This window comes from Cydia strobilella, chromosome 15 (genome assembly GCF_947568885.1).
Source record: "Cydia strobilella chromosome 15, ilCydStro3.1, whole genome shotgun sequence".
Classification (NCBI taxonomy): Eukaryota; Metazoa; Arthropoda; class Insecta; order Lepidoptera; family Tortricidae; genus Cydia; species Cydia strobilella.
This window is the reverse complement of record NC_086055.1, coordinates 14469256-14495410: the sequence shown is the minus strand read 5'-3', so window position 1 is coordinate 14495410 and position 26155 is coordinate 14469256. Positions and strand designations below refer to the sequence as shown.

The 26155-nt window shown below is 36.4% G+C and overlaps 2 protein-coding genes across 7 annotated transcripts in view; one reads left to right on the top strand and one right to left on the bottom strand.

The window, feature by feature from the left end:
- The window catches only part of LOC134747625 (protein PALS1), a 215665-nt gene that overhangs the window by 94927 nt on the left and 94583 nt on the right, over positions 1 to 26155 (bottom strand). For 3 of the 5 annotated variants that reach the window (XM_063682224.1, XM_063682225.1, XM_063682226.1), the window contains 2 exons: positions 5170 to 5285; positions 956 to 1599 (listed from right to left, as the gene is read on the bottom strand). In XM_063682224.1, the coding sequence (XP_063538294.1) occupies positions 956 to 1599; positions 5170 to 5285 (760 nt within the window). The remainder of the gene's footprint in view (positions 1 to 955; positions 1600 to 5169; positions 5286 to 26155) is intronic. The other 2 variants (XM_063682227.1, XM_063682228.1) reach the window with 1 other exon arrangement.
- On the top strand, positions 13434 to 25338 carry LOC134747631 (uncharacterized). 2 transcript variants are annotated; one of them, XM_063682236.1, is made up of 6 exons: positions 15457 to 16302; positions 16738 to 16856; positions 17496 to 17636; positions 18441 to 19154; positions 19642 to 19801; positions 21141 to 25338. In XM_063682236.1, exons 1-6 carry the CDS (start codon positions 16239 to 16241, stop codon positions 21647 to 21649), a joined length of 1707 nt encoding a protein of 568 aa, XP_063538306.1. In that variant the 5' UTR covers positions 15457 to 16238; the 3' UTR covers positions 21650 to 25338. The 2 variants fall into 2 exon arrangements, 1 of the variants encoding a protein (XP_063538306.1); XR_010128349.1 differs by lacking the exons at positions 16738 to 16856; positions 18441 to 19154; positions 19642 to 19801; positions 21141 to 25338 and having other exon boundaries at positions 13434 to 16302; positions 17496 to 18408.

Sequence of the window (26155 nt, the reverse complement as noted above, 5' to 3'; positions counted from 1 at the left end):
CTCTTATTCGGTCAGCATTATTTGTCATCTATTTTTCATTTCTCATGCTCTGAAAGCATTGTTGTTCTTAAATGTGTGCAGAAAATGATACGTGTCTGCACTAGAGCATTTTACGTTGGTACAATTTTTTTATTTTTTTTACGATAAGCAATTGAAATTTGAGTTTAAATGGAGTTGTTATACAATTTTCATTCTGATATTTGACTCTCCATTCCATAAATAACGATACTTTTGCCTGAATTGTTAATTGAAAGTACCCTCAACAAGAAATACTATAAAAAAACATGTATTTTACTTTTCTCGTATTCGAAATTAAAAGTAGAGTGTTTAACTCGGGTGAAAGGCATCATTTCTGCCTCGGACTATTGGCGCCCTCACTGCGTTCGAGCGCCAAAATACCTTGGCAGAAATGGGTGCCTTTCATCCCTTGGTTAACAATCTACTATTGCATTTTTTTCGATAACGTTTTTTTCTGCTCTTTCGAGAATGATTTTTAACGACCACACATATATGAAAGGTTAAATTAAGGCAGCGTAACAATAATAATTTTTTTGAATAGCTTTCACAATAGCAATTAGTTATTTCTTTATGGGTCATACATACACATTATTTAGTTTTACTCCTCTCCTTTAGACATGCGAAGTTACATGTACAGTCGAATGCAAAAATATCGATCCAGACCAATGGCTCAAAAATATGTGAACACGACTTTATTGTCTAAGGTGTCGGAATGAATGAATTCTTGTACACATATTTGTGAAACTTTGGGATTGTATATATATTTATGCCCTTGACTGTACACAAGCTCTTAACTATTGTCCACTGGAGTGACTTTTATTTTAAAGTCTGTGTATCCCATTTATCTGCACGCATAGGCATGTGCATAATTAACAGTTACATCAGTTCCAATCCCATGATACCAACCACCAATGACAATGCGTGGAGTGCCTGTTACCTGCAAGCTCATTCTGTCCACGGTACCCGGATATTTCGGGGTGGTTTTCACAATCTGGACAAACGAATCCGGGACATCCACCGCCACCTCCCTCCCGAGAAGGACTGGCGTTGTGTCGAAGCCAGGCGGGAGTTTGTAAGACGCGTAGACCGCTTCACGTATGAGCACAGACTCCGTCCGCGCCGAGTATGAGACGCCTTCTCTACAATCTAGCAAAGAATCGTCGCCATTAGAAATGAGAAGTTGGATCTTATGGTCGCTTAAAGTGTGTGTAGTGTTCGATGCTACTGATCCTCTGTCGGATAGCAAGTCGCATTTGGCTGTTTCTGATGAGCCTTTTGATTTTTTGCTTCCAAAGCTAGTTCCGGATCCTTCGGAACTCTGCGGTCCTGATAATAGTTCCATGGTGCTGTTGTTTTTGTAGCTGGATCCGTCGGAGCTAGGTCCGGAGTCTACAGCGCTCTGTAGGACGGAGTGCTTGCTGCCGAAGCTTGTTCCGGAGCCGGAGGAGAGGAGAAGAGTCTCGTCGTCCCTGGAGGGGCGCAGGCGTACCTGCGGCGGGCGCGGCGGCGGGTAGCGGGGCGGCGTCTTGTTGCGCGCGATGAAGCTGTCCGGAACGTCCACCGCCATCTCACGATGAGGACCTGGAATTAATATCGGATAATGTTATTTCAAGTTATATTATAAATGTGAAAATTCGCCGGTTTTTTTTTTGGTAACTCAATCAAGCACGTTTTTAAACTATATATAAAATATTAAATCACATTTACAATCGGGTCTATCGCGAATTTATTTTGTTCCGACCAGTGAAACCTGTGTCTAAACGTCGGTAAATAAAAGTTACAAAATAAATTTGCGATAGACCCGATTGTAAATGTGTTTTCGTTTTGCTTTAAAACTTTCGCGTTTTGAACACTTTAAGTTAACTGTTAAGACAGTGGAGTGTGGGGCAGAAGTTCATCGCACTAGAGCAATAGCTATTCAACTTATACGTTACTTGAAATAGATGTCATATACAAAAGAAAAAGTGACCAAGCCCTCCGTTGGCCGAGGCCGGAATCGAACCTTATACATACATAATTTGATTTATTCTCTAATTACATGAGCTAAGTCTATGAATACGAGCTATCGTTTAGTATAAACTTGAGGTTTAAAGCCTCATCTTTGTGTCTTGAGGCCCGTAATTTTAACTGGAAATATACGATAATTACTGATGCCTCAATATTCTATTTATCTTGACATTTTAAATAAACAACATACGCGCCGAAATTTTTTCGCTTTCAACTTATCTTTGATAAATCCCCAAAATATTAGCAAATAAATCCGCATCAATCTATCAGGGCTCAACAACCATTAACATTTATTAACATTAATTTCGTTTCCGAAATTTACAAGCGATGATTAATGTTCCCCGCTTATCGGGAGCACCGGCTCGTGGCGACAAATGGCCTGAGAAATGACCCGACGGGGCATTCAGATTTCAGACTTTACAGATCTGATAATGTTCTAAAGTCTCTATGCATCTCGCTCCTACTAACATAAGCGCGAGAAAGATTTACAACATCTATTTCTGCTCTTGTCTTTAAAAGTTTAAAACATTATTTATTCAAAAGCACTTTGGGAAACTTTTAAATGTGAATGTTTGTTCCACAATCACGAAAACCAACATTGGCACAACCTGGGAAGGACGTCTATTACATATTCTGTTAGAAAACTTGTTATGCCGCAGCGGGTGAAAATGGAATGGAATGGAATGGAATGGACAGAGATGGAATGAGATGAGACAGGGGAGTTTGACAGGTTATAACTACTTCTACGCGGATGAAGTCGCGGACGGAAAGTAAACATTCATCAATGTCAGATTCTTGGAATCTGAACACCGCTCCCAACCGGTGGCACAATTAGCGCACAATGCGCCCAGTGAACCGGCAAGCCACGCCCCGCCCCTTCGAGCATACGTGTTACGTGTTGAGGTCGATTCGTGGGAGCTGCGAGAACTGACAATATGTATGGTTTAGGAGGACTTGGCAGTATTGCCAGTCGTGGACTATTTGGGATATTATAGGTCGATTTAGGAGAGCTAGAATTTGTAGGCTAGTCGCTGCTAGGCTAGGAGTCGACAAACTTTAAGAAGCAGAACCAACCGCAATAGAAATCACCAGTTTTAGGAATCTCAAAGAGCGCCAAATGTTTTTTTACAGTGCAATCGGCTTGCGAGCCGTGGTTTGGCGACCCCTGCCCTACATATTTGAATGATGCAGTTCAATTCCTTGGAGCTGAAACGAGAGCTGTCAATATGTTCACAGAAATTCATGAATTAGTTGTTACAGGTGTGACTGTTGAGCATGCGTGTTAGGATACTAATAATAGTAGTATAACTGTGCTCATCAGAAAATCGATTAGCTCGTTACCAATTCAGTTTTCATTAAATTTTTCATTTTTGTAATTAGCTGTATACTCATGAAATAAAACTATGAAAACGGATTATATCGCGTATATTGAATTTATAATATATCCCGACGTTTCGAACCCTTTACAGCGTTCGTGGTGGTGACGATGACGAACGCTGTAAAGGGTTCGAAACGTCGGGATGTATTATAAATTCAATATACGCGATATAATCCGTTTTCATAGTTTTATTTCATGAGTATCTATCGCGGTAACCGAAGACAATATTAGCTGTATACTGTCAGCAATCTAAGCAACCGAGTAAATCTACACGGACAATGAATAACTAAAATACCCTAATCATATGTACAATCCAATTTCAAGTAATTAGATCATTACAAAATAAATTAGTAGTAGGATTGATTACAAGATTTTTTTTTGATAAGACTAACTACTAGTTAATGTCGTCATACAAAAAACTTTAGGCAAATGGTGTAGCATGAAAGGTCCTCTCACGAAGCGACTGCCGAATTTTTTGTCCCATTGTTTCGGTAAGGTCAGCCAAGGTAATGATTAGTTTAACGCACAAAAAAATATAACTGAATTGTTTTTCGAGAACTGATTTTGTAATATTAGAAGACAGTGTCTGCTGCCTTTTCTTAACTCCTTGAATGCCACGCCAGTTTTGTTTATTTAAAAAAAAAAGAATGTCGTTTTAAGTAAAATAAGCTAACTTAAGGTTTTAAGGCACTTTCCCTCCAGGGCCCATTATTTTTTTCCACACTGTATACTGTAATGGGGTTGGCAACTGTCAAAGGTTTGCAGAGATGGCGCCATCATAGCTTGCCCCTTTTTCTATGAGATTTGGCTTAAAGGGCTGGCATCCAGGGCATTAAAAAAACAAAAGTTTGACACAATTCTAGGGATGGACGGGGCAAGCTATGCTGGCGCCATCTGCTAATTATTTCGACCGGCCAACCCCATTGTTTACCTTTCAAATGGTTTGTTAGATATGTGCTTCGAGCGTATTTTTCATCGGTAGATTTTTTCCCTAACCGCATTTTGTCCCGGTTATGTTTTTTTCTATGGGTAATTTGATATAATATTATGTATCAGGATGACTTTTTAGGGTTCCGTACCAAAAAGTTACAAAATTTATATTATTAATTTATTTTCAAAGAAGTACACACTTGTTTGAAAGTATGTACTAAACCATTTGAAAGAGCGCAAATTGACCATTCCAAAAAAAAGTTTGATTTTGTTTCGTAGTGAAAAAAAATGATTTTTGGAGGAAAATGTGGAAAAAATACCATTTCCCCCCTTATCTCCGAAGTTTATCAACAAAAAATTATCGAATTTTTATATAACATTATCATAAATATTACAGGACAAATACAATCACACTTATATTTGGATGACTTTTTTTTTAATTAGCAAAAAACATTTTCTATTTTTATTTGCAATTTAAACTCCTTTGCGGGTGTTTACTAATTTTACTATAAGTACATTAGATTACACTGAAAATACCTTCTTTCAAATAAAATAAAAATTGTTGAAATCGGTTCACATAATAAAGAATTATACCAAAAAAACCTTGCGTGGTGGTTATAATTTTTTGTAGGTAGGTTTTTAATGGTGTATACAGAGTGGATACAGAGGGTATACATTGTGTATACAAAGTGTATACAAAGTGTATACAGGGTGTATACAGGGTGTATACAGGGTGTATACAGGGTGTATACAGAGTGGATACAGAGGGTATACAAAGTGTATACAGGATGTATAGAGAGTGATGTATACAAAGTATGTACAGGGTGTATACTAACCGGTGTCTGCGGAGAGGGACAGCATAGTAAGCATGTCTTTGTCGTCATCCGGCGGCGGTCGCTTCTCGTCCTCGGCGCCCAGCACCACGATGCTCGAGCCCGAGCGGCGCCGCGGTCTGAAACATGTATGTTGCACGTTAAACATTTGTTTGAGGTAAGTTTAACTTATTTGTATGGCTTAGAAACAAATTAGTAGTAGGTTAGTATCTACTAGCGTATAAATTAAATATAAACTATTTTGTAATTCACGCAAGCGTAAGTCAAACGTGTCAATTAGTCAATTATTTATTACACGTAAAACATTTGTTCCCAGGTAAGAGTAAAATAATTTAAGGTAGGTATGACTAAAGCACTAAAGTAGCTTAAGTAGCTTAGTATACCTATGTATAGCAACGCTACCTATAGGTAATAGGTATAGCGTGTCTCGCTTCTGGGTCTCAGTCAAATTTAAACTGACTAATAAAAGTTAAAATAAAGAACTTAAAATTAAGAAAAGTAAAATTATGACCAGAGAAAAATCATAATTAGTTTAATTAAAAACATCGGTTTGTTATAAAATTAATGACCACTACCGATTCTATCAAATGTTCAAATATCTTAAAGTTATAAACAGAAGGAAGCAGACAGTATATTCCGTGTTCTAGACTATAACGTAAAATTAACAATCGAACAACACAGCACCCTAGTACACTGTAGTAAAATATAGAAAAGCTGATAACATCTGACACCTACAAGCAGGAAACCTGACAAATGCTACTACGGCTTTTGGAGTACGGGTCTAATTTAGGTACAGTACCGGCCAATAATATATCACCTTTGAGTGTTTTTGTACGAGCTTGTATAGAGTAAACAATATAGGTTAGTTTGTAGATTGCATATTTTACTAGTCATTTTATACAAATGTATGATGAATATTGCAATGAAATACTGTGAATTACAATAGGATACTCAGCATATTACTAAAAAACCTCTAGTAAAAAAATGAAATTGACAATACATTAAAAAAACCTCTATGAAAAAACCAGTACATGAGACCAATTTTTCTCATCGCCCGTACAAAGGAATACTACTAGACCTAAAGCAGTGAGATGGAAGTCACTCACAAATATAAAAAAAAGGTAAACCGTAAAAACATGAAGGTGATATATTATTGGCCGGAACTGTACATGTAAAGGGGCCCACTGACTATCAGTCCGCCGGACGATATCGGCCTGTCAGTTGTTCGGAACTGTCAAATTTTATTCCAACTGACAGGCCGATATCGTCCGGCGGACTGATATTCAGTGGGCCCCTTCAGACTTTATATAGGACAGACGTTTTTAGTCAGGTCCCACATATACATTATGTACAATTGTATATAATATACACCTTTGTATATACCCACGATACGAGCCTTTTTGAGCTTACTGTGAGATTTAAAAAAATCAAATACATTACACTAAGGCCAGGATTACACTTGTAAGTTTTACTTACGTAAGTAGGGACACAGCTATACTACAGAATGAGATATGAATATCGTTATCTCATTCTAGCAAATAGCTTTGTCCCTACTTACGTAAGTAAAACTTACAAGTGTAATCCTGGCCTAACACTTATTAAATCACATTTACAATCGGGTCTATCGCGAATTTATTTTGTTACCTTTATTTACCGACATTTACACACGCGAATACACTTTTCGTCGGGTAGTCACACAGATCTCTGTTTTGACATTTTGCTCTGTTTTCTTCTGTGTGTGTGTGTGTGTGTGTGTGTGTGTGTGTGTGTGTGTGTGTGTGTGTGTGTGTGTGTGTGTGTGTGTGTGTGTGTGTGTGTGTGTGTGTGGGTGTGTGTGTGTGTGTGTGTGTGTTGTTTTGGTCTGTGCTGTTTTTCTCTGTTTTGGGACGTCAGTTAGCCGCGGCCACGACCAGTGAAACCTGTGTCTAAATTCGCGATAGACCTGATTTTAATATGTGTTCAAAACGCGAAAGTTTTATATATACACTAATACTAATGAACCGCACGGTGAGCTGTGTTATTCGTCAACTCGTTTTCTACGTCACCCAGTATACCTTGATCCCTATACAGGGTGGCCCAAAAATATGTTAACAAAATCTTTAATGTGCATATTGATGATAATTAAAAAAAAACGTTAGCGTAAGCCAAAGGAGAACATTATGAAGATAATACGTTTTGTTGCAGTTAATCATTGTGATTTTAATTTTTGATGACATTTAAAAACATGTAAAAACATTGGACAATATTTTAAAATAACACATCACAAACTAGATGCTAAACAGGATCCCCACTCAGCATAATGTCACGGCAAGCCATGACGCTGATTTTGAGTGGGAACCTTAGACTTAAAACTAAGCTACAACTAAACTAAAACTAAACGATAAATAGATGTGGATAATGGAATAAAAGAAGGTTCCAAATTCAAAACTGCTAAAATGACTGGACTAAGGAGGGTAGGGTAGGAAACAGTGGCTCGGAAAAAAATAGCCGGGTACAGTGGCTCACTCAACCTAATTCCAACATGATAGAGGCGATAATGGGGCGACTGAGCCACTGTTACCTACCCTACCATATTCGTAATCCGAATTCAAAGTACTGGTATATTTTCAAAGAATCAAGTAAACTTGGCGAATAACCTCAGTATGAAACAATGCACCGCCGTAACTGGAATAAAAAAAGTGATTTGAAATTATAAAAGCCGTTACATAAGCCGCAGCTAGCGTGACGTCACGCGTCCGTGCGCGCGCGCAGGTAGACGTTTCCTTTCTTATCGTCTTGTAAACAGGTGTGAGGGGTCAAGTGGGATCTCATATATATTGGGTCATCATTAGGGCGTTTTAACTTCTTAAATTTTTGAAAAATAGAAAAACTGATATTTGTTCGAGGTCCTGTACTTCTGCCAGATAATCAGCATAGCCTCAGGTTTCTCATGAGCGGCACTATCGCTTAGAGCCTTAAGCAAACAAGTATTTGGGTAAAAATCAACAAAACAGTCCGAATGATGGACTAGTACACTCTGAGACGAAGATCGTCTTATAGAAAAAAATATTTTTTTCTGGATGACATGAGTTTAGTGAGTTTAGACGTAAAGCTTGACCAGTAATATATGATCATTGTCAGGAGGGCGCTGTTTATTCTCATGTATAGGGTGACAGTTCAGTATAGTATGAAAAAATTAGTATCAGTGAAATTTCGCAACATGGCGCGTGATCATCAGGCTTTAAAACTTTAATTGGAATAAATTACAATTATAGTACAAAATTGTATTTTTTTCGTGGGTTCTTACGTTTTTATAACAATTTCCGCGAGGTAGTACAAAAAAAACAATTTTCATAATTTTTTTTAATACTTCCAATATTATTTAAGTAAAGGATACAGTTAATTTTGAAACAATATCAAGTAATCCAGAAGAATTATAAACAAAGATCCAATATAATTAATCTAAAGTTATAGTTTTCCCCTAATTTTCATTTTCCTATTGACTGCTATTATATTGCACACAGCTGCATTTCAGTTTATAATTTGTTGCGAATGCAACTTATTACTGTATAAAAATAGTCCTTATGCTGTAGCTAAACGCAGCCGTCGGGCTCGGTTAGTATTCGGAGGCTTTTCTAACCAATACCAATAGAAGCGCTCTCCATATTTTGTATCGCGGCCAATTAGAGGGACCTAAAAAACCACCTTTTTACTGTCAAATTATGCCAGATCAAGATCACTCTTTCATCAACCTCCATACAATAACCACCATCAAAAACTATTTAATTTGTTTGAAGACTAGAATTCAAAAGAAAGGCAGATTATATCACAAATATCACTTTATTAGTAGGCATCGGAGTTTTTGTCGCATGGTAAGACTAATAGCAAGCTATGTAGTCGAGATTTGCCATAAATGTAACCTTATCCATACTCATTTATTTAATATATCTTAAAATGCCTTTAGAGCGGTCGGTCGTGTATATTATCTTAGTCGAATTATATAAAAAAATATTTTTCTATTACATTATGAATTCATAACTTCAACTATTTTAACATACAACTATACAAACCACATCGCTGCGAAAGACCTAATGTCAATTTAACAGACATATCGAGCTTCAAAATGATGTGCAGAATATTCGTGTACATTGCCTATTTACCAAATGGCAAGCGTAACAATATCCATACATCGTTTTCCACTACACAATCTTTTTTATTTTGTATGAACTAGTACATAAGGGTTTTTTAAATCGTTGCATAAAGTAAACTCGAAATTTTAAAGGATGTCTTTGGCAACAATTTGATTCTCTATCTATTTGCCTAAATAAAAATTCAATCCAACATGTAAGAGTCATTTGCCTGCGATCGAAAAGTATGATTTTGAAAATAATTTTTGTATACAATTGTATGGTGAAAATTGCGGGTGCCTAAATACTTTTGAGCGGTAGTGTAGTATTAAACTTGCTAAAAATCTTCTACAGAATATGTTGCTTTAACACCATACAATATTACGTGAAATAATTGCAATGCAAAATTAAACGCAGAAAATTAGAACTAATTCGATTAGATCGAGCAAGCCTCGTGCGCATTTGAATAAAGAATAGCTAACGCCCATCCAATGAGAGAGTATTGTCAAACAAATGGTGCTACAGCCGGCCAATAGCTTGGGAGTCTTGGGACTAGGGCGGAGTAAGGTATAAGCGGAAGCGATAGCGGGTTTTGAGATATCTTTGTTTAATATTGTCTTCGGTTACCGCGATAGTTACTCATGAAATAAAACTATCACTATCACGCCCCCCGTCACCCGTTGACCACGAACGCTGTAAAGAGTTCGAAACGTCGGGATGTATTATAAATTCAATATACGCGATATAATCCGTTTTCATAGTTTTATTTCATATCTTTGTTTGTCAAACAAATAGCGGAAGTCCAGCATAGCCAGCCAATAAGCCCGGCTGTGGACTAGGGAGGAGAAAGGCAAAAGCGCCAATGATAGAAATACGAGTACCTATATAAAACATTCTTGTTCGACAAAATCCATCATAACCGGCCTAGATCTTAAAGCATAAGCGGTGGAGATAGTGGACAATTGGACATTGCTATTTATCAAACAAATAACGTCAAATCATCATAGCCACCCAATAAAAACTTAAATTTCGTAAATATTCATATAAACATTCTCATGAAATGATCGGTTGGCCAAATGATGAAAACGTCAAACCTAACCAAACCTAATAATATCATGAAGTGATCAATTCTAAAATGGCATTTCAAGAAATGATCATGTTCTATGAGCATTTCATGAAATTCTGCCAGATATCACTTGATACATTATATAGGTCTTTTATAGGTATTTTAATTTCCAGTGTAGTACTAACACATCCAATACCACGCAAACTCATTGGAATTTTCAGTCGCTGTTATGTGCTACCAAAACTAGTAATAACAATACCATTCGCACTTATTCAAATACACCATTTTCCCAATCCCGTGAACGAAATAAACGCGTATAAAGGGAGCATTGTTAAACAAACAGATGATTACGGAACCCTGTACTTGTTTCCCAATAAAATGGCGGAACTGCCGTGAATATCCGACTCGTATATACCATTTGGTGTAAGCAGTATAGCCAATAATCGTCGGGAGACTTCCTGGGGCGAGACATATATTGTGGTCCAAGTTATAGGCATCAGCGATTGTAATTTTTTTAACGTAAACGTACAATATTTACGTGTTTTAAGTATTTCTGATGGCGATTGTAATGGATGCGCTACCTACTGAAAATAATCTTATAAATATGACTAATAAATAATGGTAGAATGTAAAACTACTGTCATGATTGTTGCTCTAAATATATATATTTGCCTGTATGTGCCAAGTGGCGACAACAAATGGGTTTACTCAGTATTATTCAAACTATTTTCCTAATTAAATGACATTACATAATCAGCTTATCTGAGCATTCATCCTACTCCTAGCTACAGTCTGATCCAAATAGCTGAGTACAGATTGAGATTGTCTATGACATTACTGTAAGTCGCCAGCAATATGCTGATCTGAGGCTTTCTACGTTTTTCTTGTATGTAAATTGTATATTTGGTGTTTGTGTTTACGAATAAAAAGTATTTCTATTTCTAAATATGTATGACAGTAATGACACTAATCCAACCGCTCTCCGCTCCTAATTTTCACCACGACCCAAAAGGGGAATATTCCCAATTTCAGCGCAAATAAAAATAACGCTACTAGTGTGACCACGGGGCGCGAGTCAGCGGGACACGGGACTTTCCAACAGGTTGGGGGACGTGTGGACACCCCCGCTTTACGGCTTGTTTTACCCACACTCAGAGAAAAATCCGGAGACAAGGCTGCAGTTTTACGTTGCGAACGAATTATTGATAAAAACACAAAACTACTTTGGGACATTGACAACCTAGCCTTTGCTAGCGCAGCAACTTTTTTTTTGCGAAACGCAATTATTGCGAAACTAACAATAAAAATGTTGTTAAACTATCAATTTTTCGATGCCTTGTCATAATAGCATAGTTAAAAATGCGAATTTAACATAGTTTGGCTTTGCTCATTGCACAACGTGTGATTTGTGAGTTGTGGTTTTAGCAACTTTGAGGACCTTTGTCAAAATAACAAAAGATAACTCTGCGAAATCTTCACAGTTAAAGTTTGTGCGGTTCGCAATGTTCGCCGACACATTGTTTTTTACTTTGTGACAATAGCAGCTTCAAGAGCCTTTGTCAAAATAACAAAACAGAACTCTGCGGAATCTACACGGCTAAAGTTTGGGGGTTGACAGTGTTCACAACCACATTGATTTATACCTTGTGATGTTAGCAAATTTGAGGACCTTTGTCAAAATAACAAAGAATAACTCTGCGAAATCTTCACAGTAAAGTTTTGTGAGGTTCGCAATGTTGGCCGCCACATTGTTTTTTACTTTGTGACATTACCAATTTCAAGAGCCTTTGTCAATATAACAAAATAGAACTCTGCGGAATCTACACGGCTAAAGTTTGGGGGTTGACAGTGTTCACAACCACATTGATTTAAACCTTGTAATGTTAGCAACTTTGAGGACCCTTGTCAAAATAACAAAGAATAACTCTGTGAAATCTTCACAGTTAAGTTTTGTGCGGTTCGCAATGTTGGCCGCGACATTGTTTTTTACTTTGTGACATTAGCAACTTCAAGAGCCTTTGCCAAAATAACAAAATAGAACTCTGCTGAATCTACACGGCTAAAGTTTGGGGGTTGACAGTGTTCACAACCACATTGATTTAAACCTTGTAATGTTAGCAACTTTGAGGACCTTTGTCAAAATAACAAAGAATAACTCTGCGAAATTTTCACAGTTAAGTTTTGTGCTATTCGCAATGTTGGCCGCCACATTGTTTTTTACTTTGTGACATTGCCAATTTTAAGCGCCTTTGTCAAAATAACAAAATAGAACTCTGCGGAATCTACACGGATAAAGTTTGAGGGTTGACAGTGTTCACAACCACATTGATTTAAACCTTGTAATGTTAGCAACTTTGAGGACCCTTGTCAAAATAACAAAGAATAACTCTGTGAAATCTTCACAGTTAAGTTTTGTGCGGTTCGCAATGTTGGCCGCGACATTGTTTTTTACTTTGAGACATTAGCAACTTCAAGAGCCTTTGCCAAAATAACAAAATAGAACTCTGCTGAATCTACACGGCTAAAGTTTGGGGGTTGACAGTGTTCACAACCACATTGATTTAAACCTTGTAATGTTAGCAACTTTGAGGACCTTTGTCAAAATAACAAAGAATAACTCTGCGAAATTTTCACAGTTAAGTTTTGTGCGGTTCGCAATGTTGGCCGCCACATTGTTTTTTACTTTGTGACATTACCAATTTTAAGCGCCTTTGTCAAAATAACAAAATAGAACTCTGCGGAATCTACACGGATAAAGTTTGAGGGTTGACAGTGTTCACAACCACATTGATTTAAACCTTGTAATGTTAGCAACTTTGAGGACCCTTGTCAAAATAACAAAGAATAACTCTGTGAAATCTTCACAGTTAAGTTTTGTGCGGTTCGCAATGTTGGCCGCGACATTGTTTTTTACTTTGAGACATTAGCAACTTCAAGAGCCTTTGCCAAAATAACAAAATAGAACTCTGCTGAATCTACACGGCTAAAGTTTGGGGGTTGACAGTGTTCACAACCACATTGATTTAAACCTTGTAATGTTAGCAACTTTGAGGACCTTTGTCAAAATAACAAAGAATAACTCTGCGAAATTTTCACAGTTAAGTTTTGTGCGGTTCGCAATGTTGGCCGCCACATTGTTTTTTACTTTGTGACATTACCAATTTTAAGCGCCTTTGTCAAAATAACAAAATAGAACTCTGCGGAATCTACACGGATAAAGTTTGAGGGTTGACAGTGTTCACAACCACATTGATTTAAACCTTGTAATGTTAGCAACTTTGAGGACCTTTGTCAAAATAACAAAGAATAACTCTGCGAAATCTTCACAGTTAAGTTTTGTGCGGTTCGCAATGTTGGCCGCCACATTGTTTTTTACTTTGTGATATTAGCAACTTCAAGAGCTTTTGTCAAAATAACAAAATAGAACTCTGCGGAATCTACACGGCTAAAGTTTGGAGGTTGACAGTGTTCACAACCACATTGATTAATACCTTGTGATTTTAGCAACTTTGAGAGAGCCTTTGTCAAAATCACAAAAGAGAACTCTTAACTACAAATTTTAAGTTGATTTACAATGTTTGCAGGTGTTACAAGGGTAAATAATCCAATAATAGGTTTTTGTTTTAACCTTTTCACCGCCAAAGACGGAAAATCACGTCAGCGGAAAGTCGTACCACTGACGCCACGACATTTGCTCCTATTAGAAAACCATACATTTGGTTTATTGCTTGGCGTCTGGTCTGAGTCACGTCGAATTACTTCGCTGCTTGGCGTTGAAACGGTTAAGACATATTAAATATACTAGCTGTTGCCCGCGACTTCGTACGCGTGGATTTGTATGTTGGTGGTTATATATTTTAAATGAGCATAGAACATTATGCAGCAAAAGATATCAGTAGGGACGGTAAATCATTTGTTAATAATTATACAGCGCATGAAATTTGTCTTTCACAAAGTACAAAGTTTCAAGCCCCTAGCTGAAAAAAATTGTTCGCGATATAAACCCTCTCAACACTCAGATTTTCAAGTCCACTATTTAAAAAAAATGTTCGCTCCCACTGCAAACTTTATTAATACAAACTTTTCAAACACGGTGCAATCAGTTTTCGTCTATTTTAATATAATGCCCTTTTACCAAGTTTCATGTTCCTAGCTAAAACGAAAACTTGTACTACATATAAACTTATATACATCCCCTTTTTAACACCCTTAAGGGTAGAATTATTAAGAACGTTGAAATAACCTTTTTTGTAATATTATACAATGCCTTTCTGAGAAATTTCAATAAGCATTTGTAATGAATTCAAACTTTCAACCCCTTTTTAACTCTTTTAAGGGATGAATATTTAAAAACGCTTAAATTACTTTTCTTGTATTCTAATAATATGCCTTCATACAAAGACTTCTTAGTCCTGTACTCAAAAAAAGGTTTGATCTCCATACAAACTATCAAATAGGGCTTACAAGTTACAAGGGAAGCTTACAAGTTTCCACACATTTTTTTTTTTCGTGGTTGGGTAGATAATGTGTTTGTGTTCCAAAAATTGGTAATTTCTAGAAAAAGGCTTCGTTTTTGGGACATGGTGTTGTATAACTTTTTAATGTGGAATTTAACAAGCTTTCGTTTCGCTATACACAGTATTCACATTAAACCCAGATATTCCGAGAAAAAAAGAAAAACCAAAAAAGACTTATACTTTTCAAGATGGCGTTTGATCCCCGTGGACCCGAAGCTCCAATTTTATGACACGCAAACAGGGATCCCTGAAATTGTAGGTGTCAAATTTCATTACTGTCACTATTATTTAAACCCCATTTAAGACCTAAAATCTGTTTTTGTAGTCACATTTTTAAGTTTTACACATTTTTCCTCCACTTATTTTAGTAAATTTGTATTGCATAGCACTCGTGTACTAATTATGGATCTACTGATGTCTATTTGATTGAAATCCACTCAATAGTTTAGGCGCTAGAAGTAAAAATATGATTTACTATTCGGCGGCTATTCAAGGCGGCTGTATTAATTTTGTCTGAGTCGTAGCACGGTACGCTTATCACCATGCCTGTCACGTTCTAACAAGTATGTGAGTGCGAAAGTGACGGACTTAGTGATAGGGGAAACCATGCTGCGCGGGCTCTAGATTTAGCGACAGCGTCAGTGACAACGTCATGCTCGCGGCCCGCCAGCGCCGCGCTCACAACCCGCCCGCACCGATCTCTCTAGATAAGCAATTATTACCTAAAATAGTTTTTAATCTAACTGCTCTTTGAATCTGTCAAATGCTCACACATAATAAATTATAACCTTCTGTACGTACTACGTGCTGCCCGCACAGCATGGTTTCCCCTATCACTAAGTCCGTCACTTTCGCACTCACATACTTGTTAGAACGTGACAGGCATGGTGATAAGCGTACCGTGCTATGACTCCACTCTCCAGGTTTGCAGTTTTTTATAAGGAACAACGTACTTAATTATTATTATTTGTACTTAGTACCTACTTACTAATGCCTTTACCCTAAAAACGGAATTCTAAGAAAGGTATTTGATTGCTCAAGTCGCAATGTTAGAATTGCGGAATTTACAAGGGAAAAATTTCTCAAGTTAATAATTTCACAACTTTTACATTGCGAAATAATATAAGCATTGCTAGAAACACAATGTTAACTTTGTTAAAATAGTGATGTTGACTAGTCCTTTGCAAAATTGACAAAAGAATCGTTCATTTCGCTGGCAACATTCGTACGGTTAGGATGCGTGACAAATCGCTAACAACGGAACGTATTTATTTAGTGATTATTATTGTCTTTTCAAACAACGAACCGTTCACGTTGTTAAAAATATAAGGAAATAGTTTCTTTAAAGTTAAGACAGTTATAGGTAAATAGTAAATATAAAGGATGGACGACTTAAGTGTGTTTCTGTTCAACTGTGATTTGATACACCTTTTTGGATCGCTAAACGGTAAGTTATAATTTGTATTTACATAGTTCTAACTAGTTACTATTGTAGTTAATGTAATGTGACTGTCGTTGCTAATCGATATTTGTTTCATCCTAATAAACTATTCGAAGTCGAAGATTTCTTAAATCGAATTTAAAACAATTATTTTTAGGTTATTTTTGAATTGCAATGTTGGACCATTTTTTTTTACACGACTGCCCAAATAAAGCAATGTATTGTTGTAGACATTATAGCTCCATCGAAATGGCCATTTACTTCTTATTTTTCTTGAAATCATGGAAAATACACGTTGCAATGAAATTATGGCACTTTGAAGCCCCATGGACAAATATATCTGCAAAAATATTGCCGGCATTGTTACCGCCATGACAGTGCAGTGTAGTGGGTTAAATTTATGCAATATGCAGTACTTATTATTTATCTCTATGCTTATAGATCAGGGCGCGGATCTCGATTTTTTATTGAACGCAAACGACCATGAGTTGTCGTTATTGGTCCCGGCAGCAGTTCAAAAAGGGAAACTGCGTATGGCGTTAGACCGTGAGAGAGAACGCGTGAGCAGTTTCATTTTTTCGTATACCTACTTGATTCAAAATTTAGATGTTTTCATTACTTTGAATCAATTTTTAACCGACTTCAAAAAAGGAGGAGGTTATCAATTCGACCGTTTTTTTTTTTGTATGTATGTTACGTCATAACTCCGTCATTGGTGAACCGATTTGGAAAATTGTTTTTTTTGTTTGAATGTGTATAGTCCCAAGTTGGTCCCGTTTTTGTCAAAACCCAGTTTTGATGATGGGATCCATGAGGAATCCAGGGAAAAATTCTTGAATCTTATAGGCATACATATAGCGATTTTTGTATTTTCATTAATGAATCTAGTATTCACGTTCAGAAAAACTGACATTTAATGAAGTGGAACTGCTGATGATGATCAAAACGAAACTCTTTAACGATGCATAGTTCACTTTGACGATTTGTCCTCTTCGTTATGTTTACTAAGCCAGTAAGATTTATAAAGAATTTTTTATCAAGGTTAAGTCTGATGATGGAGATACAGCGACTTTTGTATTTTCATCAATAAACTAAGCATTAACAATTAAATAGTGCCATTTGATAAATAAATAAAAATAAATAAAATAATGTGAATGGGCATTATGGTTAAATTAATCACTCCTAATTTTATTTTATAGAGAGGAGTTACAAAAGATCCGAGGGATGTAGATGTACAGCAAGTTATAGCTCCAATTAAAAAGCAAGACTCCTTTGTGATTCCATCAAGTAGCCAAAAATCTAGTACATCCTCTGTTGTTACAACATCAACTGAATTATTGGTAATTATAATAATATTTATCTTTACTCTGTATTTAAGGTGGATCATGTTTTTGTTATGCAGAGGGAGTCAACTGTCTGTTCAATCCCCGGTCAGGGCAAATATTTGTGTGATAAACACGAGTATTTGTTCCTGAGTCTTAGGTGTTTTCTATGTATTAAACTATATAAGTATTTATATCGTCACTAGTACCCATATTACAAGTAGGCCAGGAAATAAATACATTTCACAGAATAATTATATTAAGGTACATTATTATTTTGGGTCAAATTATTTCAACTTATTTTAATACGAATTACTCCGACTAATTTATAATACATTTAATTATAATCATATATTTTTAGGGTTCCGTACCCAAAGGGTAAAAACGGGACCCTATTACTAAGACTCCGCTGTCCGTCTGTCTGTCTGTCACTAGGCTGTATCTCATGAACCGTGATAGCCAGACAGTTGTCATTTTCACAGATGATGTATTTCTGTTGCCGCTATAACAACAAATACTATAAAGTACGGAACCCTCGGTGCTCGAGTCCGACTCGCAATTGGCCGGTTTTTTACTATCCAAAAGATTAAAAGTGTAAGCTATTTCTATCATATGTAGTCAATATGAATGTTTTGTTTTTAAGTCTAAAATAAATAAATAACGTTTAGTTTGGGACTAGGTTGATTTTCTGAATAAGATTGTCTCCAAATATTTATTTTATGTATTTATTTTATGTAAATATTATGATTGTGCCCAAATAGTAAATACCCACATGACGTGACTTCTAGTTCTTTAGTAACTTAGTGCTTACTTGATTTTCAGGAATGGGACATCAATTGTGACGATTTACAGTTTATAGATGCAAGCAAACTCATAGGGGCTATAACTGGCGGAAATCTTAAACAAATTTTAGAGACATCCAGTATTGGGAAACCTCTAATCAATAAAAAGGTATTATCGTCTAGTGACCGAAAGATACTGACGGCCCTTATTGTTGAGGCTGAGGTGCGGAAATTGAAAGAAAACACTGACCCAATACGAAAAGAAACCTGGGATACGTGGACATCAGAAATTATAAAGCTTTTCCCAGGTGAAACAAAGGGGGTATATTATAATCCTTTTCGTCTTGTTGATGGAAAAGCTATCCAGGCCAGTGGCCTGATAGTGAACCGATTAATAACAGTACGCAGAAAATTAAATGCAGAAATCCGCAGCCGCAGCAGAAGTCGTAACAGCAGTAATAGCGACAAGAGCAGCGACAGCAGCGGAGACCAAAACAAGAGAAAAAAATCTGCTGTCAAATCTTCTAATGCACGGGTTAGACCTTTTCCTGACACCTTTCAAACAATAAGTACCAATCAAGACTCTGAAAAAGATACCGTGCAGTGGTTGAAGCACTCTTCTTCACCGAGAGAATTGGTAGAAACAAAATGGAACAGTTGTCTACATGAACGCATGGCTGCACTGCAAGAAGGCGACCATGTTAGTTATTTGAGCATCTTCCCAGCACTGCAATGTCCTTGGGGCTATGAATTGGTGAGTCAATGATAATACTAATCAATCAAGTGTCTTCATGCCAGACTTCATGACATCACCAGGCAGAAGTCATCAATTTGTGTTAAGTTATTTTTATACCCAACTGCAGAAAGGAGGTTAAGTTTTTCAAGCGTATGTATGTATGTATCTTTAATTATTTGGCACGCTCTACTGCCTAAACCATTTAGCGGAGTTTAACATATGAGGTGTCATTACATTTGTCTCAGTTTTGCGAGTAAATCCATACTAATATTATAAATGCGAAAGTGTGTCTATCTGTGGCGGGTGGAGTCGCGGGCTAGTAGATTATATTATTATTATGCAGTCGGGTTATTGATTTTCATTTTAAATACTCATATATACACTAGCAACATTTCTCGTTGTATGATTATGAATGATGATTGATGACTAGCAACATTTTTGATTTTGTGAAAGAGCTTTTAAGCTCTAATTGAATAACAAATGTTTGATTTCTGTTTATTTTCAGCTGGCCAGTGACTTTGACAAAATATACCCTGAAATAGAAGGAAAGTTCGAAGAAAATTTCCCGGTAGTGAAAGGTCGCCTGCTATCATTACTAGATGAGAAGGCTCAACAGCTAACACGACCTGACACTTCTATTCAAACTGTTTTGGATCTTGCAACTTGTAAGTTATATTATCGTTTTTTTGTCAAATAGTGTCTTTATTGCCTCTATATGTAAATACAGTATGTACAGTGAGCTTCGAAATTGCATACACTGTACATACTAGGGTGGCTCTAAAAAACCTTTTGTTTTATTTTGTTACACTCATTTTGCTGAAAAAATATTCCCAATTTTGTAACTTTAACTACAAGAGGATGCGTATTTATTATTTAGATTTTTATTTATGTATCTGTTTACACACCATTTGAATATTTGATTTATAAGTTTTGAAGTAAAAAAAAAAAACAATTTCATTTCTATTTTTTGTAATTTTTCAAAAGGTAGATTTTTTTAAATTCACCTAAAAATTCATAAAAATTTGAAATAAAAATGTTTTTTTACTTAATAACTTATAAATCACATTTTCAAATTATGGGAATAAAAATTGTAGTTGAGATAAAGTTGTGATTGATCAACAAAATAAGGGGGTAGAGCTTGAATTTTTCCCATACACACGTGAACCACCCTGGTACATACGTTTTATTTGTTCAGCCATATAGATTATATAGAAGTAAGTACCTAAGCATAACGTTCAAGTTCTTGCAAGGGGCTCGAGTTTGTTAATATTCTTACTCCCGGAGTAACACAGAATCACACTTGCGAAGAAAAAACTAAATTTTATGCGAAAAAATTCTTAAATACGGTGACATTTCAAACATTCGTCCGCCATATTGTGATTTTTTGCCAAGTTAGGCATCTAAGGCACATACCCATCCGGCATTCAGCCACGATTGAAAATTGAGTAAGAATATTATTTTGAACAGCTATTAAATTAATTAACCGAAATATCTAATTATAAACGTCAGTATTTTAAAAGTAAAACTCATGTATACCTACTTGGTTCATATTAAGTAGTAATAGTAGTAGTTATGACATAATAAAAAAAAAGCTGTAACTCCCTAGAGAGTTACACCTTTTTTTCACAATCCATAACTCCTGCGGGAACAATATAGGCCTTTGTCCTTTAGTACACCTGCATGATATTAGATCTTTTTCGAGCAAGTGTGATGAAAATAACATATTATATACAGGGTAGATTTTTTTAACGACACCTGTAGGCCGAGCACATGATTGACGCGACAGTATCTCGCCGCGAGATAGACTACCCGTCTTTTACTAACTGTATGAATTTAAAGGCGACGGGTAGTCTATGTCGCGGCGAGATACTCTCGCGCCAATCATGTGCTAGCCCGGCTGGAAGTGAAGTAGGTACTATAGATAGAGGAGATGACGAATTTTACTCAATAGAAACTTTACCTTAAGTAACCGTTAACCATACTAAGTATTAATTATTTTTGCAGCGGGGGAGGAACAAGCGAATGTTGCGACTTTTCTGGCAGTTCCCCTGTTGCTGAAACAAATGCACACTGTTCCCGTGAAAGGAGTCAGAAAACCCTGGAACCCGTCTAGATTAGAAGTAAGCAACGCGTTTTTAAGCTTGGTGCCATCTACATCGGACCTTCAAAGCCACTTCAGTGAACGGAAGGCCACATTGCAGGAAAAAAAATTGCCTGTTCTTCCATATTTGGTTGCTGTTGGGGCTTGCTGGCAGGATGTTACGCAGTATGATTTAATAATCTCTGAAGACATCAGGTACACGTTTCCCAGCATTTGTAAAGCTGTTTCAAATACTTTTAAGATTCTATGGGCATTAGACTTACCATATTCAAAAGATTGTGCCCCAGTCTGGATGTTTATCCAAAGAAGTATATATGTAATGAAGAGCAAGTTTGACACTGAAGGCACTCCTATGCTAGATTTGCTTGCTTCTGTTTCTAACAGGCACGATGGTGCTGTGTGCAATATGTAAAAGGTCTTTTGTCCAAATGAAGCAATTTAAAACCCATTTTACATTTTATCATCCAGGTAAATGTTATATTTGTCCAAACATGGATTGTGGGAGAACTTATCAACTCTACAATTCATTTAGGCGTCATTATTTGAAAGAACATTCAGATTCTTCTATGTTACAACAGGCTTCAAGTGTACAGGATTTTGCTATTGGACAAGAGACCTCTCCCGTGAATAATGATCCATTACATAATGTGTGTAGCGCAACCGAGTTTCAAATTAAAGAAAATAATAGTACTATACAGAGTGATAGCAAACACAACACACCGCCGCTAAGCGACAGTTTAGGTCAACTTTTCTCATCCCTGTATAGTAATCCCCATTTGCCGAACAATGTGCTAGATACAGTTTATAGCGGTATTCACAACATGTTCACTATGTCAATCAGACCTCTGTTACCAGTAACTTCTAGCTCTGCCGTAGCAAAACTGACAACCGATCTAGAGATGTTTAGTTCAACTTATAAACGACATCAGTTCTTTGAAAGTAAGGGTACTTTAGTTAATCCTGAGCCTTATACTGTAGGGCGACGATTTGATTACGTAAAAAAAAAAGGTAAAACTTATTACCAAGCAGTAGAGTGCATAGCCCATAAAATACCTATTAGAGATGTGTTGCACAAATTTTTTTCGTTGCCTAACATACTTCATGAGACCATCGATGCTATGAAAAAACTGATGGCTCATGACACGTCAAACAGTATAGAGCATTATATGCATGGTTCATTTTGGAGACAGAAAAATCATGGAGATAAGATAGTCATGCCCATATTTTTGCAAATTGACGATTTCGAGACTTTGAACCCTTTGGGTAGTCATAGTGGTGTGCACAAACTAGGAGCCGCATACATTTCTCTTCCTTGCCTGCCGTACTATTGTGCCTCTCTGTTAGGTAACATATTTTTAGTCTTACTCTATCATTCCACTGACAGAGTGGAATTTGGGAATCGTATAATATTTCAGCCCCTGATTGACCAGTTTAATGATTTATTTAAGCATGGAATAGTTTTTGATTTGCCAGATTTCAAGGGCACAATTTACTTTGAGTTGTCATTAATTTTAGGAGATAATTTAGGCTTGCATAGTGTTTTAGGATTTGTTGAGAGTTTTTCAAGCAATTTTCCTTGCAGAACATGCAAAGTAGAGAAAAAAGTCATGGCTAATCAGGTTTATGAAGATGAATCTCTCTTAAGGACCGAGTCAAATTACCAGGATGATTTAAAAACGAATAATTCATCTCTGACAGGCGTCAAAGAAAAATGTATATGGCTCGACATAGAAAATTTTAATTTATTTTCGCAAATGGGTTTTGATGTAATGCATGACATGCACGAAGGCTGTGCCAAATACGTCATGTGCTCTTTACTTGTGGTTTTTGTAGACAAAATGAAATATCTTACAATTGATATTGTTAATAACAAAATTTCCTCATTTCAATACGGTCCCGATAAAAAAGATAAGCCCGTCACGCTGGCCATGTCCAATTTACGAAAAGGCAATATACGTTTAAATGCTGCCGAAATGAGCACATTTTGCAAGTATTTTGGTGTAATGTTTGGTGATTTCATTCCAAGACATAATAAATATTGGCAACTGTATATTCAATTAATGACTGTTTTAGATTTTATTATGTCACCCCGTTTTGTATCTGAGCAAATAGACTATTTTAAGTATATGATCGCTGACTTTTGCGAAATGTACATCACACTGTTTAACCAAAGTCTTAAGCCTAAATTTCACAATTTACTGCACTATCATTCGGCAATGTTACGTTTTGGTCCCTTGAGATTTCTGTCTTCAATGCGCTACGAAGCTAAACATCGCTTCAACAAGTTAGCTGCAAAATCAACAAATAACCGAATTAACATGACACTGACAGTAGCTCGAAAGCATCAGTTGATGTTAAATGACATATTCTTGAAAGAAACTATTCGTTCGCCTCTTTCGTTTGGGGGCCAAGCAGAAGTACCAGTTAGTGAATGTAAACAGATTTTAGATCAAATGCAATGGTCAGATATTACAAAATTATATAAAGTGAGTTGGGCGGCAAAGTGTTCCGAGCGCTACCAAGTAAATTCTGTAATAGTTACTGCTATTAATGAAGAAAACATTTATTTTTCCAAAATTGATGACATATATGTTGATGGAGTGTCTAAGATTAGTTTCAAGGCTAAGCCTTTACAAACAATTGGTTTTGATAATCATTACCATGCTTATAATGTACTGGACTCATTACAATCATCACACATATACATTGATCAAGACACCATGCAGTATCCGTTTTTGTGCAACTGTGTAGTCATTGGGCATAACATTAATCTTCCTGAGTATCATATCGTACTCAGTAAACCGATTTAATTAACCCAACTAGAGTAAGATTTAATAATTTGTAGTAATAGTAAGTATGATTACAATTACTTATGCAGGTATAATGCATACCCTAACTCAGTTTAGTAAATTAAGTTCAAAAGGGCCGTGGAACATTACAGTGTTAACAATTCCTATTTTAAACATATTTTTGTTCGTATTTTATTTTACAGGAAGTAATCAAATGTTATATTACGGTAAATATGTAATGATTATTGATGGGAATAGCCCTCATTATGAAAACAGTTTTGTTCATGCAGTGATAATATGCTAATAACCCAAAAAAAAATAAAAAATCTGCGGATATAATTCGTGGTTTGGAAAATCCCCCCCCCTACACCCTCGAGGACTTTTAGTATGTTTATCTGGACACCACAAGGTATAAATAACTATACCAATTTTCAAAACAACACGAATTATTTCTGCTGATTGATATTTTCGGCTTAATTTGACGTGGCTATAAGTTTAGTTTCTATTTAAACGATATGTAACTACAGTTGTGGCCCTAAGCGCCACTTGCACCATCCTACTAACTAATGAGGGGTTAACCGGTTAACCCCTCATTAGTTAGTAGGATGGTGCAAGTGGCGCTAGATTGTTGTGTTAGGAAACACCTTGCATGTAAGTAGTGACCTGATGTATGAATAGCGTTGTCACTATAATATTGACAGTAAGGTACAGAACTGCACGGGGTGGGTCACGTTATACTGTTGTTGGTTATTACCAGTACTTAGGTTAGGTTAGGTTAGGTTAACAGCAGGTAGATATATCGTCGGGTGATAAGCAAAAGTCACTAAGTACCACCACAAGTTCATAGCCATAGTGAACCGTAATATTATGCGAATAAGGTTGATTTTTGTTTAATTATTTTTCAGTAGTTAGTGAGTTTTGCTTGTTACCTGACGGTATGCTAATTATTATTATTTGTTCACATTTAGCGGGTTCGATTCCCGGATCAGCCAGGCGATTTTTCTTAATTATTTGCAATTCGTATTGTTTTGAAATAAAAATGAAAGGAAGCTATTTTTACTTCTACTCGTCAAATATATGGTCATACTTCTAATCCATTCGCATCCATTTAACTTTGAAATAGTAGGTACAGTCAGCTTCAAATAGCCAGCCAAAGTCGCCAAATATGTCGCAACACACCTTTCTTGCCATGGGAATAAGGTTGTGTTTCGATATATTTGGCGAGTTGTCACCAAATATTTGACGAGTGGAAGTAAAAATAGCTTCATTTCTATATTTATTTAAAAACAATACGAACTACATTCAAAGAATTTGAAAAAAGTCGCCTGGCTGATCCGGGAATCGAACCCGCTTTTTTAGTACTTCTAAAGCGGGTTCGATTCCCGGATCCCGCTGACGGTACTTCTGTATAGTGGCTAGAGGGTAAATAGTATTTAAATAGGTATTTTAGTGTTGAATAATAATCACTTTTATATTCGACTCCGTATATTAAAATAACCAGTTAACTGTACAATGGTTCAGGCGGGACTGGCGTCCCGTTGATCCGTTCCTACGGATATGGGTTTTGGCTAATCAGATCAAATCGCGGTGCACGCGCGCTTGAATATGAGCTGACATAGCTTAACTGTTACTATACCGCTAAATGTGAAAAACAAAAAAAACCTTTCAATTTTACTGTACCGATCGAAAGGCTCAATCAAAGGGTTCTTCAAAATAACATAGCATCTTAAATAAATGTATGTAATTAAGCCTTCCGATCGGTACAGTAAATTGCAGGTCTTTCTTTCATTTAGCGGGTTCAATTCCCATTTTCGAAACACCGAGTGTTTGTTTTTGATTTACATATTAGTAAATAGTTGATTTTTCACTGGAAACTTTTAGTTTCCCATTATTATCTACATTATTTGTATTTTAGTGGGCAACATTTTTTTCTATTCTTACGGACCTGCAAACGTTTTTTAATAATAAAAGTTAGTTTTATAAATATTGTTGTATTTTTTCAGGTAGCTATTGTCGTTCGCGACTTTTGGCATTGCTAGTTCTGCAATGTTGAACGTAAACATTGCTATCCCCGCGATATTCCACTGCGGAGCTAGCAACGTCAGCATTGCTATCCCCGCAATATTCCA

Excerpts from the sequence above, each read along its gene's own strand:
- LOC134747631 (XM_063682236.1), top strand. The coding sequence starts at position 16,239 with ATGGACGACTTAAGTGTGTTTCTGTTCAACTGTGATTTGATACACCTT. Across the intron at positions 16,303-16,737 it reads CCTTTTTGGATCGCTAAACG|ATCAGGGCGCGGATCTCGAT; the intron begins GTAAGTTATAAT and ends CTATGCTTATAG. Across the intron at positions 19,802-21,140 it reads TGTTTTGGATCTTGCAACTT|CGGGGGAGGAACAAGCGAAT; the intron begins GTAAGTTATATT and ends TTATTTTTGCAG.